The sequence below is a fragment of the Phaenicophaeus curvirostris genome, chromosome 1 (assembly GCF_032191515.1).
Source record: "Phaenicophaeus curvirostris isolate KB17595 chromosome 1, BPBGC_Pcur_1.0, whole genome shotgun sequence".
NCBI classification, from domain to species: domain Eukaryota; kingdom Metazoa; phylum Chordata; class Aves; order Cuculiformes; family Cuculidae; genus Phaenicophaeus; species Phaenicophaeus curvirostris.
The window spans coordinates 69,270,438-69,288,807 of record NC_091392.1 but is presented as its reverse complement, the minus strand read 5'-3'; the positions used below and the strand labels follow the sequence as shown (position 1 = coordinate 69,288,807).

Genomic DNA, 18,370 nt, shown 5'->3' with positions numbered 1-18,370 from the left:
TTGAAAATTATTATTTAAAGCGTGATATCAGATTTTTTTTCTTTTCTACAATGAGAGTGGCAAAATGCTGGAACAGGTTGCCTGGAGAGGTGGTAGATGCTCCATTCCTGGAAGCACTCAAGGTCAGGTTGGATGGAGCTCTGAGCAACCTGATCTTGTTGAAGATGTCCCTGCTCATTGCAGCAGCTGGGGTTTTAATAGATGACCTTTAATGATCCCTTCAAACCCAAACCATTCTATGATTCTATGAAACTAGCCAAGAATGAAATTAAATGGGAAGCACTATAGTATTAATTTTATTGTGTATTGTGTTTAATACTTGCTTTTATAATAGTTTATGGCTGGTATATGATTCTTGCGGTAGTTTCTCATGGAAAAGTTTTTGTTACTATGGCTACTATGTACAGTTCTTCCTTACAGTTATTTGAATATATTATAACTAATTTTCCAGGTCATCTGTGGTCATCAGTTACCACCCAGTAGCCTGTCGAAGAGTAACAAAGCTGACCCTTTAGTGCAGGTAGAAATTTACGGTGTGCCACAAGACCAAGCAAAACAGAAAACTTCTGTTGTAAGGAGCAATGGTGAGCATCAGTCTGTCTGTCTTCACAAACAAAGCACAATAATAATTTATGAGGAATTGCTGTTTTTCCATCCCAAGAGGCTATTCTGTACTTACAGAAAGTGCAATTGATTTTCTCTGGACTAGGATCTTCTGGCTCAAAATCCATAGCAGAATTTCATGCTATGTGCCATTTTTGTAGACTAGTAGGTTAAGAAAGCACAGGCTTTCTTAACTAGTAAGTTTCCCCTGAAGGAGGATGGCGTGCATTGTCTTTACTCACTGCTGTGACAGCCCAGGACAACAGCTCAGTGCCACACAGACACTTGCTCAGTCTCCCCCAGTGGGATGGAGGAGAGAGTTGGAAGTGCAAAAATGAAAAAACTCATGGGCTGAGATAAAAAGGTTATTGAGTAATGTGAAAGCTGTACATGCAAGCAAAGTGAAATAAAGAATTCATTCACCACTTCCCATTGGCAGATAGATGTTTAGCCATTTCCAATCCAAGCCAACCACAGCCCTATAGTGGTTGATATGAAGAAAATTAACCTTATTTCAGCCTAAACTAGTACACTAGTTGGTAAATACAAAGCAATTTTTTCTGTGGAAATTTATGTGACTTCATCACTTAGCTCAAATGAAGCTACTAGTAGGACTAGTGTCTTAATTCCTTAGCAGGTGAAGTATGTACTATGTGAAGTTGTTGTCAAGCACTCCCTTACATTTACCACACAGAACTTCTTGATGTCTCAGACTATAGGTTCCATGTCATCTTTCTTCTTCTGTGCCTCTGTCATCTGTTTTTCCTTTTTCTGTTTTATAGCTGGCTGCTGAATTCCTTTTCTCTGTATAAACACTGCTCAAGATAAAGCATTCCCCTCCTCTCCCACCTCTTCTTTTGGGATTTTTGGTCAAGTGATCACTTTATTACTTTAGTTTATTTAACTCCTGCCTCATTTTCAATGCTGAAAAAAAAGAAAAAAAAGAAAAAAAAAAGCTTTGGAAAAACCATGAAACTGCTATGGCTAAGGGAAAATTTTAAGTTGAGCAGAGGCTCTTGACCAGGCTGTTGCTGTCCCCGTTTACTGTCTTCGAAGAGATGACACCACTTTTCTTAGGCTTTTGATTTATAGTGTGAGGTAGCTAATACATAGCAAATCCCTAGAAACAGCTGGCCTGCACACAGTAAGCAAGTTCCAAGCTCTCTGTTTGCTTCATTCTAAGAGCTTCACTCTGTCACTGTTTTAACTCCATCATCTATACAAAAGACAGGACCTCTGTACCAATGTAGTCAGAGGGAATCTCATCATTTATTTAAATGGAAACAGAAACCTAGAGAACAAGAACAAATCTTTATCAGTTGTGACTAGTGATAGCAGATACAATAATTCAGATATTAAGTAGAATAAATGGAATGGCATTTTGATTCTGTGTATTTTCTCTTTTCACTAGCTTTGAGCCCTAAATGGGATGAATATTTCTTTTTTACCATCCAAGTTCCAGAACTGGCATTAATACGTTTCTGTGTGGAGGATGAAGTATCGCTGGTTTCAAATGAATTCCTTGGTCAATACACTTTACCAGTGATGAGCCTGAGAAGAGGTAATATTTTTACGTGAGCCATCTGTAACAGCTCAGTTGGTAGCCCTCTATGTTAGAGAGTGCTGTGATACCATCGAGCTTGATTGTAGTGATGACAGCATTGAGTGTCTGTGGGTAAAAATCAGAGGAGCCCACAAGAAGGCAGATGTTGTGTTGGGAGTCTGTTATAGAACCTAGCCAAGAACAAGTAGCTGATAAGCTCTTCTATAAACAACTGGGAGAAGTCTCAAGATCGCTAGCTCTTGTCCTTGTGGGGGACTTCAATCTACCAGATGTCTGCTGGAAGTACAATACAGCAGAGAGGAAGCAGTCTAGGGGATTCCTGGAGTGCGTGGAAGACAACTTCCTCACACAACTGGTGAAAGAGCCGACAAAGGAAGGTGCCCTCCTGGACCTGCTGTTTGTGAACAGAGAAGGCCTTGTGGGGGATATGATGGTTGGAGGACACTTGGGTCAAAGACAGCAGGGAGATCTGGGGGGAAATCAAAAATAAGAGGAATGTCTATGCACTTTGGAAGATGGGACAGGGATCTTGGGTGGACTACAGGGAAGAAGTGAGATCATGCAGAGGAAAAATCAGGAGGGCCAAAGCCCAATTAGAGATCAGACTGGCCAATTCAGTGAAAGATAAAAAATCTTTCTAAAAATACACCAATATTAAAAGTAGGAGCAGGGAGAATATTCAGTCCTTATTGGACACAAAGGGAACAGCTGTGACAAAGGATGAGGACAAGACTGAGGTACTTAATGCCTTCTTTGCCTCAGTCTTTCACAGTAAGGAAAGTTATTCCCTGTATGTACATCCCCAGGAGTTAGAGGAGCAGAACAAAGCTCCCATGATCCATGAGGAGGTGGTTAGAGACTTGCTTGGCCAATTAGACACCCACAAGTCTATGGGGCCAGATGGGATTCATCCAAGGGTATTGAAGGAGCTGGCAGATGTGCTGGCCAAACCCCTTTCCATAATCTTCCAGCAGTTCTGGCTGACTGGGGAAGTTCCAATGGACTGGAGGCTGGCTGATGTTATACCCATCTACAAGAAGGGCCGCAGGGAGGACTCAGGGAACTGCAGGTCTGTCAGTCTGACCTCAGTGCCAGGGAAAGTCATGGAACAGGTGATCTTGAGTGCTGTCATGAAGCACATGCAAGAGAACTGGGTGATCAGGCCCAGTCAACATGGGTTCATGAAAGGCAGGTCTTGCCAAACTAACCTTATTGACTTCTATGAAAAAGTGACTCACCTACTGGATGAGGGAAAGGCTGAGGATGTAGACTTCTTGGACTTCAGTAAAGCCTTTGACACAGTTTCTCACAGCATTCTGCTTTGGAAACTGTCAGCCTCTGGCCTGGACAGGCGCACACTCTCCTGGGTGGAAAACTAGTTGGACGACCCGGCCCAGAAAGTGGTGGTAAATGGTGTTAACTCTGGCTGGAGGCCAGTTACAAGTGGGGTTCCCCAGGGCTCAGTGCTGGCTCCAGCCCTGTTCAATGTCTTTATCAATGACCTGGATGAAGGCATTGAGTGCACCCTTAGCAAGTTTGCGGATGACACTAGGCTGGGTGGAAGTGTCGATCTGCTAGAGGGTAGGGAGGCTCTTCAGAGATATCTGAACAGGCTGGACCACTGGGCAGAGTCCAATGGCATGAGGTTTAACAAGACCAAAATCCGGGTCCTTCACTTAGGGCACAACAACCCTGTGCTTTTATTATTACAATAGTGTTGATAGACCACAGAATTCTGTTTATTTCCTAAAGAATTTTGTATCCATAGTTTAAAATTGTACTCTTTAGTTTTATTAAGTCATTATGTAGTCTCTGAATGCAAACTTACAATGCAGAAATCAAAAGGATAATAATGACTATTTTTTCTACTGCAGTATTTTATTCTAGATAAAAACTGCTCAGACAGTATTTTAACTGTTCATAATATGATCTAGGAAGAAAGATTAGTCAGAACTACCACAAACGCAACAGTTCTGTGCACTTTCTACTAGTTTAGGCTCAAAACCCAATAAAAGTCAAATTAAAACAAAACAAAGCAAATCCCAAAGCTCCAAGGAACCTATCTGCAACGTTTCAATCTGGAGAACAAAGAATACAAATTAAGCAAAATATTTATGGTGCTTTCCTTGGTAGTGTTTCTTCTATCGTACTGGCATAGCTAATGGACTCTTACGTGATTAATAGGCTGCATATAAAGAGTAGACAAAGAAGTCAGTAGGCCAAGGAGAAAGGCTTATTTAAAATGGCTGTTTACTATATTGAATTTCCAAAGCTGTTTCTGACAAAACAATCTTTTATTAGTGAATGAAGATGTGAAGGGAAATGTTGGAGCTGGCAATGGGCACTATTCCTTTTTTATCAAGCTTAACTAGATTATTAATGACTTTTTCTTTCCTGGTTCTGAAGTCATAAAGCTGTTTGTGATTCTTAGCTAAGGCTGAAGAGTTACACAAGAACAAAGACATTGCTCTTAAAGAACACTTACTTTTCTCCAACCTAAATTTGAGACTGATCACCCTTTACTTTCCTTTTATTTATATATTTCAGGATAATGAAAAAAAAAAACCCTGGTCAACTCACAATGTCTGAGAAAAATTTAAATAGCAGACACTGAAGTTTAAATATTGTAAATTGTAAAACCATCACTTTGAGCAGTTTTTGTTTTATTTTGCTCTGTTTCATAAGTTTTCAGCATGTCTTTAGTGTGCCCGTATGATTAATTTTAGTCACAAATGGGGGAATTCATGTTTTGGAAATGCATGAGCATGTGGAGTGTACAAGAAATATTTTGAGTGGAGTAATCCAAAATGCTAGGAAATAAGCGTAGACACAAAAACTATAATCAATGCCAAACAAATTGTAAATGCTGATCCTTAACAGACTTAAGATTTGATGGTAGAAGATAACACTCTACACATTTTTCCTGCTTCAGCTGGACAGTGCATTATTTATGCAACACCATTTTTCTCTAAAGCGCTATCACTGTTGATTCAGAAGTTATTTAATTTGCTAGAACAGAAATGTGTGCAGCCCATAACATCTTTGGAGGTTTAAAATGTATGCTTTCCCCATCTTATCACTGTGCTAAAAGCCTTCAGTTTGAAAACACATCATGTCCTTGAAAGTCACTGGAGTTTCTCTTTGTGTCCAAAACTGCCAGAACTGAAATACTGTTTGTTACATAGGAGAGAAAACCAGTAAAAATGGGATTTGTGTTCTGTGTAATTTCAGTTTATTTTAAAGAGTTATTTAGAGAATCGTAAATTATGCCTTGTTTACATAGTAGATCATAAAGATACTCCATCATAATGGAGTGACATTTGCAGTTAATATGCTGATTAATGTCCTTATATTTACAGGTTACTGTAGCATTCCCCTATTGTCCAAAGATGGTGGCAACCTCAAACCTGCATCACTGTTTGTTCATGTCTGGTACTATCAATGATGTTCTGCACTAGCTGTTGTTCTGGAGGATCACACTCTGCTCAATAAAGCAACATCCCTAGGCATGCATCAGTCCAGTGGTTTGATTCCCACAGTTGCATATTCTCAATGATTTTAAGCTAATGGGACTTCTTATGTGAGTAAATGGTATCCTGAATAAGTAATGGCTACTGACGCTACTTAGAACTAATTCATAAAGACCAATCTTTTTTGGACATTTTAAAAATTCAGTTGCTAATTTCATTTGCAGCTAATTTCAAAAGTATTATTAATTACTGACTGAGAATAATAGTCTAATATTTATGATCTAAGAATGCATAATTATGAGTGTGCTACATTGACAACTTTACTTCTATTGAACAAAATCTCTTATCACTGTTTCTTTCCAGGAGAACAGGAAAAATTATACTCACAATGTATGCTTTAAATTTATAACAGCAGCTTCTGATTGGGCTATACTATACCTTTTTATATCCACTGCAATTTTGTCACCTGGGAAAAGTTTTGAGAAAAAAATAGCTCTTAAAGTGGTAAAAACTCAGATGTTAATATGACTACATTTTCTTAACTTAGTCTTGAACCTCCTGCTGCCAAAGAAAAACAAATAACTCATGGACTGATTTGTAAAGGACTATGTTCCTCTTAGCAGCAGGGAGCTCAGGATTCATCTTACCGTGAACTCAGGTAAGAGAAAGAGCAATGCTTTGAGGTGGGGTAGAAGAATTTTAGAAAAGACAAGGATTGATTGTTTGATTAAAGATCTCTGAAGCCTACTGACATAGCTAGCCTGACATAGCTGTCACTGCAGATCTGGCCCATGAGACTTCATTTCCCATCTTCCTTACAAAACTGAAGTATTGCAACCTCCCACAGTTCTGCATCTATTGCAGATTTGCTATTCAAATGTTATTTTTTAAAAAAAAGAGCTATATTAATTATTCCATTAATACCAAAGAGTATTGCTTGAGTTTGCAGACAGTTCTGATAATATTATATTTTAATACTCTTTTTTTAATACCATTTTAATGTTATCTTATTTAATGTTGCTCTAAGATGGAAAATCGGGGCATACAGTAAACAGTGATTAGAAAATGTCACAGGAAATAACACTAATAGAAAATTTCATTATAGTTATAATAAGGAAATCAGGACAGTAGACTAAGAAAAATCTAAAATCAAATGGGACTGTGAGGTCAGGTAATTTGATAACATTGTAAGTTGATCAAAGTGTGTGTTTTATACTTGAGTGACAAATCACTTGATTCTTTACCCAGGAGAGTCTATAACCTAAAACGTTAGATTTACTGGTCTTTGTAGTGATCATATCTGTATGCTGGCTAATATTCTTTTCACGTGGTAAATATGGCTTTTTTTCAACTCTGAAGAATACTAATAATATTAATATTCAAGCAGAGTTCCCTTCAGCTTCTCTTACTGAGGAGGAGGTTGATTTCCCCAGGCATTCTGTTCTATCTATTCTCAGATAAAAACTGACCAAGTGACATAGTCAATTGGTTTGATGCTGAGAAAACCTCTGGCTTGCTCAGTTTCTTAAATTACACTCCTTGTCCCACTTCAGGAGCTTTATGCAATATTACCTTCTGAAGCCTGATTTGTGAGTGTCCTTTGGGAGAAGAAGGCAATTTCCTTCAGCTTCTGGCTTTATCATCCCTCTGTTGACCACTTTTCCACCTGGTAGGAAGTGTCAGACCTACTCAGTACATGGTAACTTAAAATTTTCCAGCAGTTCAAATCACAATGTGCCCTTGGTCCTGGAAAAGTAGAAAGGTATAGATACACGGCCAATTCTGTGTGTGTAAGAGTCTACCAATAATGGGCAGTTCATTACGGTTTCTCACATATTAAATGTTTAATGATGTACTTAAGCGCTTCCTCAATTTAGGTAAAAATGCTTTGAAGAACAGAGCCCATAATTAGCCTCAGTGAACTCAAAGGAACCACTCACATTCATTGTTTAATATGTATATATACATTTTATAGCCCTGAGGTCAATGCATGTATTGACTTGACTCGCTTATGCAGCATAACAATGCAATGAGGTAGGACTAGTGAACAAAGATCTTTTTTATATCATGATCTTAAATAAATACCACACTGAAAGCTCACAGTCAATATGCTTTATTTATTCATGAATACTAGCTTCTCCCTCCTCCTTTCGTCTTACAAATGACCAGTTATCTGCTTCTTGGATGTCAGAAAAAAAGAAACAATGACATATCTTATCAACAAATGAGTATCCATTCAATGTTATATCAACCGTTAAAAGCACACCAGCCTGTACTGCACAAAATGTGCAAAGTGCAAAGCTTTTAAGTTCTCTTTTTTCTAAAAAAAAAAAAAGGATTGATTGTATAAGATTTAACATGAAATTTGCTTGACATCTGAAATGTATTGGCACCAAGGGAATCATCCCATGCTTCTATGGTGAAATCATCATATGTAGTGGAGTCACAGCAGATGACAATAAATGACACCATTATCAGCATTGTTTCAACTCAGGCAGTGGAATTAATAGACAAAGAATTAGGCCTCACACTTTGATGTATACAGAATTTGGTGTTTTTACAGTATTGTCTAATTTGAACAAAATAAAAATCTTTATTGCTGTTGTAAGAATTTCCTGCGTGCTAGTACAAGTTCTTGGAATGTGATATTTTAAACTCACACTGACAAGAATCAGTTACAAGAAGATAACAATTTAAAGACCATAGCCTTATGATTAGAAATGTTAAAGTATGTTCTCAGCAGATGACTGTATGTTCTCAAGGGCAACTGAGATAAAATGTACCGTGAGAAACGGGAAAACCAAACATTAGTGGATAAATAATTGAATCATCTTAGACAACATTTAAATCACACTGTTTCCCAGTGGATACCACTTTTCTTCATTTAACTGGACACTGCTCAGTTGAATGTTAACAGCTCCAACAAATGTTCCTTTGCTTTTTACAATAAGCTTCAGTACACGGCCTTTGAGCTCTGTGACTTTGTCGTACACAACCTGAAATCATATACAGTGAAACAGAAAAGAACCATATGAATTTGTGAATCTATTTGGCAGGCAAAACACTTCAATACAGCATTCAAGGTGATGATTACAACTTTGTAATAATGGCTTTAAACTGCCCTCCAGAATTAAAAACTACTAGCCATGAGCCAAATTCACTCAACTTAATGAATTTACCTCAGAAATACATTTGACTTTATGTAGGTCAAATAAAACAGTTTCTACCAACTTGTGAAATCTGATTAGCAAGCATTTGTAAATAAATTGAAAACCTGTGTTGCAATACTTGAGAAAAAAATAGGTATACATAATTTTCCCTGTGAAAACTGAAACTTGCAGAGAGTTTTGAACTCAAATGTGAAGAGATATGAGGTCCTCCATGAAGTTCACCAGGGAAGGATAATATGGTTGAATTTCTGGAGGAGATATTTAAATGGAAAGTATTAATCACAGACCGTAGCCTGAAAACATGAGATAGGTAATTCTGGAAAAGTGTAGACTATTACAATTTTTAAATATCTTTCCATGGCAGATGCTTTGATAAATGGTACTGCTCTTCTGCTAAAATCAGAAAAAAAACCCAGGAAAACAGTTTTGATGTCAATTATTTTAAAACTTATTTATATTGTGTTTGTTACATGTTCCTTAGTACTGTTCCTCAGAATTTTTCTCTGTACTGTACTTATGATTAAATCTTGTGCTACATACCTGAATAAAAAAGATCAAGCTAAAACATAACAAAATTTTCTTCCAATCAAGACTTCATAATATCTCATAACTGTTCTGGATGCAACAAACCCACATCATAAGAGACAATTTTCCTTTGAAAATTGCCTGTATAAATTTTACTATTTCAATACAAATAATGATTCTGAATGCTAACTGTATCCAAATGTGGCCATTATAAAAATGCTTGCTTTTTAATAGAATCATAAAATATTAAACATGACAGAAAGCTCAATCCACTCAGTAGAAGTTGTACATGTGGAGCATCTACCTCAAGTTAAATGACACAGCTTGCTTAGCATCTCTTAAGAAAATTACTAAGGCCTATAGCTTTTAAAATATCCTTAAAATTACCTTAATGCTCTGAGAACACACTGAGGTAAATAATGAAATATTAATGGCGTATTTTCTGAATTACAAAAAAAAAAATAAAAATCTGTGGTGATAGGCTAACAAGAATGAGGTGTATTCAGAACAGATTACTACGTTTCAGTCTCTGCATTAATCAAAAACTGCTGAGTGAACAGCATGTGGGTTTTTATAAAATGTGAAAGAATGCTAGTTTCAGGCCTGAAAGGTGAGCTTTGTTAAGAGAACAACATCTTATCTAAAATTTGTATGGCTGAAAATGTTTTTCCTATTTTAGTTACAATGGTAAATGCTTTAAATTTTAATCACTCCATGCAGTGTAAAAAGCAAACCCAGTGACATACTGTCATTTCAGGAGAACGGTAAAGTGAAGCTGCCTAAAAGGTATTTGCCATGCAACCTGCTTGGATTTATGGTGCAACCTGATGCAGTCTATAAGTATGGCACTACTAAGCGGAGGTCAGAACAAGCCCCCCTCGCCTGGATCGCTGCAGGCTGAACTGCTGAGTCCTCTCTGTATCTCCAATTATAAGAAGCAGAAATGGCCATGGCAGATGTCCTTCAGACAGGGACAGAGTTTATAAAGGCTCAGCTTCAGTAACGATCCTCACGCTGAATGGCAACAGAAGGGTGGTTCTGAACTTCACAGGTGCGCCCAGGAGGCACAAAATAGCCAGTCCTCCCAGACAACCCTAGCTGGCCTCCGCTGCCCCTCTGGGACCAGAGGGTCATTTTGTCTGCACTGCAAGCTGCAGAGAAATTGCAGTGAGTGCCAAACAGGCAGGACATCAAGCCACTCTGACAGCAAGCACCGACAGACAGAACACCAAGACCTCTGTTGTACAGGGATAATTGGTGCTATGGGGATAAACAACCACTGCCACAGGTTGTGGGGGAAAGAAAAACTGTCCCACTCAATCCTTTTAACTGGATTTTACTAGAAATAACTTACCAGGGTGCAACATTTCCTTTTCCATTTAGAAATATTTGCAAATCATGGTCTGAAACAGCTGTCATGAAAGTCAAGCCTGGTGCTTTTTGGTTTCAATGTTCACTGTACCTATTTCACCAAACTTTATGTGAACTAAAAATTCCACCTTCTCTGTCCTCCAATGGCATCATCCCACCAAAACCAAAGTGAAATGATGAAGAAAATCCCCCAAGCAAGGACAGTTACCGTAAGTGATATTATAATTTAGAATAAAACTATTATTTGATTACTGGAGTGATACTAATGTTACCATAGAAAGGTGCCTTGTTTCTTTGCCAATATATTAAAGATACATCTTCCGCCCTTGCAGAAAAGAGTATATGAAAAGCTGCAAGAGCTAAGAAATCTTCAATAGAGTGGATCACAACAGGCATGAACTCAGGTAATGAACAACTTTCAGTCTTTGGACAAAAAGAAGCATTAAGCTTTAAGCAATGACAGACCTTACAGTGTAGGGTGGGTGGTTTTCAAAAGGTCCAAATAAACTGTTTCTAAAATGGTATTAAAAATTCAGGCAGAGCTAGATATACATCATTAGGATGCAAGGACAGAAGAAAGGTCTGGAGATAACTGAATTAGTATGTGGATAAAACAAATGCCACCTGCCAGAATTTCATAATCAGAACAATTAAATCCTGAAATGATAGTGCAGTGAGAATATTTGCCTCGCATTTATACAGCTACATCAAATGGAGGGGAGATACATATGGCCATGCAGCAAACCGGTGCGACAGTTAAGAATGGAATTCAAGTACTGCTGGCTCCAAAAAGAGAAGCACTGTTGACCTACAGGAGTCTAATGACATTTTAATCACAAATGCAGGACAGTTGCTTCTCCTTAGGTAGCCATGGCACAGTTCCTAGATTTGCTTTTAATTGTCCAAATTAGCTTTGACGCATGGTGCTGGAGGGAGCGGCTGTGGCTCCTTGTACAGTTCCCTTCCTCCTCCCCCTCCATCAGGCTTGCCAGGGCTATTCTGGTTGTTGCAGGCCAGAGTCCCCTCTGCTCTGAGGGTAATTGGAGTAACACTAATAAATTGATATGGCTCAAGTATATTTGCTTACGCTTGGCCACACCACAAGGGCAGGATAGAGTTCCCTCTCTTTCTGGCTTCATTACAACAACGGACGTTCTGCTTTGTCTTGGAGGTTTGCTCATTTTGTGGGTGCACATAAATGCAGGCACTCAAGAGCCAAACTGCGAACAACTGAGACCTTGATGTACGTCTCAGGGCAAATGCTACACAGGTGAACAAGACTCCACTGCAGCTAGTTCTGATCATTGCAACTTTTCTTGACAAGAGTTTAAGCTTAAATAATTCAAATTTATTTTCAATTTTTTTACTTTCCTGGTTTGCACTAAACTACTCTGGAACCTCCTGAGTAACTCATTTATTCCTAACAGTGGTCTTTCTCTTTACTATGCATTCCATTTTTTCTGTGTTCTTTCTCCTCTCCTTTCAACCATCATTTTTTAATGCAATATTATATCGGTGTGAATGCAACAAACTCCAAAAACCAAATAAAGGAACATGAGAAAAAAGGAGTGCTTGTTAAAAGGAACTCCAAAACACTTGGCATAGTTCATTCTATTGTCGGCCCTCCTGGATTTTCACATCTTTACTCTCACACATGAGTAAAAATAAAAAATAAAATGCACTTTTGCAAGGCTGATAATTTGCTGTAGGCAGTCATAAGCAATAGAAGTTCAAAACTAAAAATAAAAATACCCAAGAGAAGCACATTTCAGATTTTTCTCAGTCTTGAACACAGAGACAAATTAATATACAGCTTCCTTCCAGCCATTTGGCTTTAATAAAAACTTATGAACTCATAAAAAAGGCTAGTACATTTCTGTACACAGCGTTTTGGACAGTAACTAACTTAAAAGACAGCTGACTTGTATTTTTAGTAGTTTTCTTCCCTGAGGCGGCTTCTGCCTCAGTCTACCAGCCTTGGACAGAAAATGAATACACAATGATAACACATATGGAAGAACAGAGCTGTGAACAGCACAGGCATTGGGTTTGAAATGTCCAAGTTCAATGGAACCATATGTCCCCACTGTGATTAGCAGTTCCTGGTGAATAAGATTGAGCATCTGTGAAGAAGGCTTTGAGTTTTGAGTAAAGGATATTAAAGTTTTCATGGGATTTCACTTAACAGCAGTGGAACACTCCTCAACAACAATTAAATCTCCTCCTAGTGATTACCGTCTGACTGCAGACAGGATTTTGTATTTTCTTGCATTCGACTTGATCTAATAATGGTGAGAAAGATAATTGTCTTCCAGTGTTGCTGGCTGGTTCTTGTCTGCATTCCATTTTGAATACTTTGCAAGGAATGTTATTATATAAACATATTGTATTACTCTGCTTTAAATATCTTTCAAATGTAAAGGAATTTCTTTAGATAGGGATGGAAACCTGACTCAGATCTTAGCAGCAGTACTACTTGAGGAGCCTGCTTACAGAAGCATTGGTAGTTGTCAGTGTAAGTACGTAAAATTTGTGATCAAATAGATGTGGGAAAAGACAAAGAAAAATATTAACATCCCAGGACTGGGAAAGTAGGAGATAAGGACTCTTAGCCTCAGTTGACTAACTTAAGCTTCATCATATCTTATCTATGAAATGGGGTGGAGTGGCAATATCTCCCATGCCTTGTACTTTAAAGCCTACTCAAAGAGCATTTGTAAATTGCTTTGAGATCTTTAGGAGATTTGTTATATTTAATAATTATAATCTTCAACCCCACTTACTGTTTAAACCTCATCTGCCCATATTAAAGAATATGGTTTATTGCATCTCCCAATCTGCTGAAAATGTTCCTCCATTCAAATGTTTGGTTTCACCCCAGAGGCGTGAGCACTTCAGTGGTGCGTGAAATAATTATATATGGCTGTGAACTGCTAGCATTTTGACATAAAAATAACTTAGCTATTTATTATCGTGTTATCATTTAGAACAGTGACAACCTATTTGGTTGTCTATTTTTGAATGCAACTTTGAATAACAGCATCCATTCGATCAGTACTTTTTAGTTATTGTATAAATCTTCATTCAAAACAGCATAGGTTTTGGTACAATGATGGTTGGTCTCATTTGGCTAACATGTAACTGTGGTTGTGGCATAAAATAGAGCAGTGTGAATAATAACAGAATCATAGAATCACTAGGACCCACTGGATCCAGCCATAAACCAACCATCCACCTGGTTTCCTAAAGAGAAAGACATAAAGAGACTGTTTCACTTCTTAGAAAGATGCAAAGCAGAAGACTGTCCCCATTTGTGGTTCAGTTTATGACATGTTCCTTATTTTTGATCGTACTTGTTGCAACAGATCTAAATAGCCACAGCCATGTTATTTTATTTCAAGAGTGGGCAAAGAAAACCAGACAAGTAAGAAATGGTGGGAAAAAGTGAATGGTACTCACAATTTCATTGTAAGTAGGGTCAGAGCTTTTTGGAGCTGTTCTTGTTTTCCTTCGACTGACCTCATAAGGATCTGGCAGAAGATAAAATTCAGCATGTGCACTTGGGGCAGAGCCATCTGGGAGGTGCTGAAAAACAAAACGGTCATAAATATGAATGCTCATGTTCTAGCACTGAAAACAAATATGAAGTACCAAATTAAATCTGGACTTTAAGCAGACTCAGAAACACATTACATCCTCAGTATTCTCTTGGAGTACTAGTGCAATAAACAACAGGAATTCTTAGAAATCAGCTTAATATTGAATCAGGGTATTAGAAATGAAATAATACAAGAACAAGGTAAAATTGCCTATCTTTAATATTTTATTTTCTGACTGAAAAACCCTTAAGCCTCAATCTACTTTAACTCAGCTTAATCTGATACAAAGTCTAGCCATTCCATTTCTAGAGCAATGCATAGAAACTGGATTACAGGCAGTAAGCTCCTATTGATTTTAACTCTTAAGTAGCAGTGCTAATGCTGGGGAGAACTGTTTGTTTCTAAGGATGTTTCATAAAGCATGTTACTATAGAAGAGCCAAAAGCATTTCCTGCAGCAGTATGGACAGAACAGGATTCTTACAGTGACAATCTTTCCAATCTCTCCTATCACACAGCTGCAAAATCTGTTTGATTTTCCAGTTTAGATTACTTAACAATATTCCAGACATTCTATCTCAGGGTAGCTACTCGAGATCAGAGCCAATCTATTAAGCAGGCTCAGTTGTATGCTACTGGGTGGAGAGTTTTTTGATTATTTCTGAACAGCTGTAAGGTTATTCCTAAAGCAACATTACAGTTATTCAGAAAACACCTTGGTAGTATGAGAGTTTTAAAGAACATAATCATGAACAACTATCAAACATATATCTTTTCAGCATATGTCACAGTGCTTAGCTTATAATGAAGCAGAAACCTTTGTGTTCGTAACACAGTATACAACCAGAAAGCACAAAATGAGGCACATAAGAATATCAGTAATTTTAATTGTATTATCAGCATTTTAGGCAGAAATTTTACCAGACACTTTACAAGAAATCCAGCGACAGGATGTAAATGAAAATGCAAATAAAAAGAAGAGACCTTAAAATGTTTGCAACTGATGAACCCAGACCATTACACAAGCAGTTGCATTTCTATTTCCTATTGTAAATTTACCTGGCTCAGGCTAAAGTTGTTTCTGAGATCTTAATTATTCACAGTATGTGTCAAGAAATATGGGGATTTCTACAGGCATTATCAGCAACATATCCCTGTGATAGGGGAAACTGCTGGTGCCCTAGCAATAAATAACTTCTCTGCTGGGAAGAAAAATAGTGTTTGTGTGTGAGCACAACAAAGCTGGTTTTTGTTATCTGAAATGATCCTTCAAGGCAAATTATGTGGTCAGCTGCAAAGCTTATTATTGCTATCATTAACACTCACTGTACAGCATCAAAGGATGAACAACTCAAGTCATTACATACTATTAGCATGACGTGAACGATTACTGTTACTATAGCTAAGCTTCCCAAAGCACATCTGATTTAAAATATACATGGGATTTAGAAAGATGGGATTCAATGCCTAAGACAGGCATTCCATTAAATAGTAGTGAAACTAAGAGGTATTTTGCTAGGACAGAGTACCATACTGTAAGTACAGGATTTATAATTTACACTGCTCATTTGAATGCCCCTCCCTATTGATCTAGGAGTATTCTAAAACTTCAGCTGAGGATTACAAACAACATTAAATTGCACAGTCTCGCTAAAATCAGGAGGAAGAAACAAATGTAGCCTTAAATACCAGTCTAAGCAACCAGGATCCTAACTGTTATCAAGTTCTTCAAAGGATAACAGAATGGTCAGGAATAGATGGAACCCCTGGCGATCATCTAGTCCAACTGCCCTGCTAAAGCAGGTTCACCTAGAATAGGTAATTAACATCTCAATCAATAAATGAGCAACACTGTAACTTCAAGGTAAACAGATTTTATTTGTTTCAGACAAAAAAGGAACAGGGTTAAAAAAAAAGGGAGTGGGAGTGGTGTCATTCTTGAAGAAGACCTTATCAGCTGAATATTGAGGCCCAGCAAAATGATCTTCACTATGGAAACACAGTACGGGAAGAGTCTTGAAAAATATCAGGCTTTAGAATTCATCCCAGCAGTGTATTGCCTAACCAGGGACCATGCCAGAGCTAATTTCAAAAGCTGAGGTCAGCAGCAGCTGCAAAAAGCATGAGGCTGCTGTATCTATGCTGTTCTGCTCTTCTTTGAGTGGTCAGATAGGACAGGGTGTAGTCCCAAGTGCTGTGCCCCACTGCACACCTCAAGACAACAAAGGAGCTGATCAGGGCAGTACTTTTGCATTTGAAACAGGCTCAGTCTGGCTTTCTCCTGCCAGGGAAACAATCCAAGCTGATTGCCCCATGATTGTTTAACAGGATGGGAGGATCTAGAAGTGCATGCAATGAATAAAAAAAAAGTCAAATAAAATCATCACTATACCTTTGAGTTTCTCCTTGTTCCCTGCTAACAAAGCTAGAACATTATTTAGTCTTCAGCCAACTCCTCCCAAAATCTAAGGAAGGCACTTTGCAGCAGTGCTGTGGCCATACAAAACATGGAAAGAAAACTACTTCTTCATTGTCCCTTTGAATGTAGCTTAACAGCTTAATACATGTTGAAAGAGGTGAGTGGGAGGAGAGGGTCAAGACAGGATATAAAAAAGGATAATATTTTAGCGATCCAGAGAATAAAACTCAGGGCAGAGCAGTTGCTTTGGGATCTTTCAGAACTAAAACAAAGCCACTCTTCATGAATAAGAGCAATCAGCAGCTGACTGTTAAGGTAATTTAAACTGCAGCCACCTGAATTCCAACTAGAGATCTTAGTTCTGATTGTTGGGTGGTTTTTTTTTTTCCTTCTTCTTGCTTTACACATAATGTTTTTCCACTTTATTTTCTCTTGCTGAGGAAAGGCAAACAGGCCACTCCAAATTCCACAATTGTCCCAATTCCTCATATGCAGTGGCACTGTTAGACTATCAAGCGATCAAAAAGCTTCAGCTGAGCACTCTTCAAACGAGATCACATCTTCCACTTCTCAACTGCCCTCCCCTGCTTCCTGATATAACACAAAACATCTAAGGAGGGTCTCTGACTGTTGAAAAGGCTTTGTTCAACTACACACTCATCATCCAGAACTACAGATTAACAGAGGGTATAAATCAGCCATGGCTTTGCAGGAGCAGATACAGGTAGCTCGTATGATGAGTTTCTGCTTGCTTCCTTTTGATTGTCAAAATAGTTGAATCTTTCATTGTGAAGAGCCCACTTCACTGAAGGATTTTTTTGAAACAAGGCTTGCAATGGCCATGGAAGGAGCTATGCTTTTGCTTGACCCTCCCTACCAAGAACAAAGAGAGATCCTGTCAGTTTGAGAATCACAAGGCAAAACCAAGAGCAGGATTAACATGTCAGAAATATTTGTTAAAATCTAAAATAGGTGAAAGTTGAATTAAGCTGTTTCATTAAAACAACTAACATGGCAGGCAAAAATCCCAAGCTTTCAGGCAAATCAATCTTTTCTCAGGCTTTTACATATGACTTGAGTATTTCCTTGAATAAAAGAGATAAGAAAAAGAATCACTTTTTTTTTTTTTCCCATTCCAAAGATTACTTCTTCTGTCAAGCTACAGTGTCACATTTAATGGGCAAAACCCCTGGATTATCCTTTTACTTCTAACTCAGACTGCACTGGCGTGTTTACAAACTTAGGTGAGTGTGAAGAATATTGGACCTAAATGCCACTCTCATTGGAACCAAAGAATGTCTGTTCTGGTGGGTCCACTATAAACAGAGTAAGATTTCTAGCAGATTTATGAGTAATTTTAAAACTCAGCAAAAATGCCTTCTGTTAGTATTAGTGGCTCAAAAATCACTGATTTTTGTCCATAGTCCAGGCCAGAAGGAAATCAAAGTGCACTTTGTGAATGCTGTTTTGCATTTTAATTACTCTACAAAATCTTTCTAGCTTGTCCAATGTACGTGAGCTCAAGCAAACAGAAAAACCCCCAAACTTTTAGGTTGAATTCTATTTATGTTTAAATCTGTAGTCATTTCATTAACCTCAACATAAAGGAGGTTTACTTCCTGTAAAAGAAGTTACTCCCAATTGAAATTA

The 18,370-nt window shown here is 37.9% G+C and overlaps 2 protein-coding genes across 2 annotated transcripts in view; one reads left to right on the top strand and one right to left on the bottom strand.

The window, feature by feature from the left end:
- Positions 1–5,612, top strand: part of PLCZ1 (phospholipase C zeta 1) — a 58,338-nt gene extending 52,726 nt beyond the window's left edge. Inside the window, exons 11-13 of the mRNA XM_069849844.1 lie at positions 452–584; positions 2,015–2,164; positions 5,527–5,612. Of these exons, the coding sequence (XP_069705945.1) occupies positions 452–584; positions 2,015–2,164; positions 5,527–5,612 (369 nt within the window). The remainder of the gene's footprint in view (positions 1–451; positions 585–2,014; positions 2,165–5,526) is intronic.
- A 2,142-nt stretch (positions 5,613–7,754) lies between these two features.
- The window catches only part of PIK3C2G (phosphatidylinositol-4-phosphate 3-kinase catalytic subunit type 2 gamma), a 205,328-nt gene continuing 194,712 nt past the window's right edge, over positions 7,755–18,370 (bottom strand). The window contains exons 31-32 of the mRNA XM_069861952.1: positions 14,163–14,288; positions 7,755–8,633 (exon numbers count right to left, since the gene is read on the bottom strand). Coding sequence (XP_069718053.1) covers positions 8,481–8,633; positions 14,163–14,288 — 279 coding nt within the window. The 3' untranslated portion in view covers positions 7,755–8,480. The remainder of the gene's footprint in view (positions 8,634–14,162; positions 14,289–18,370) is intronic.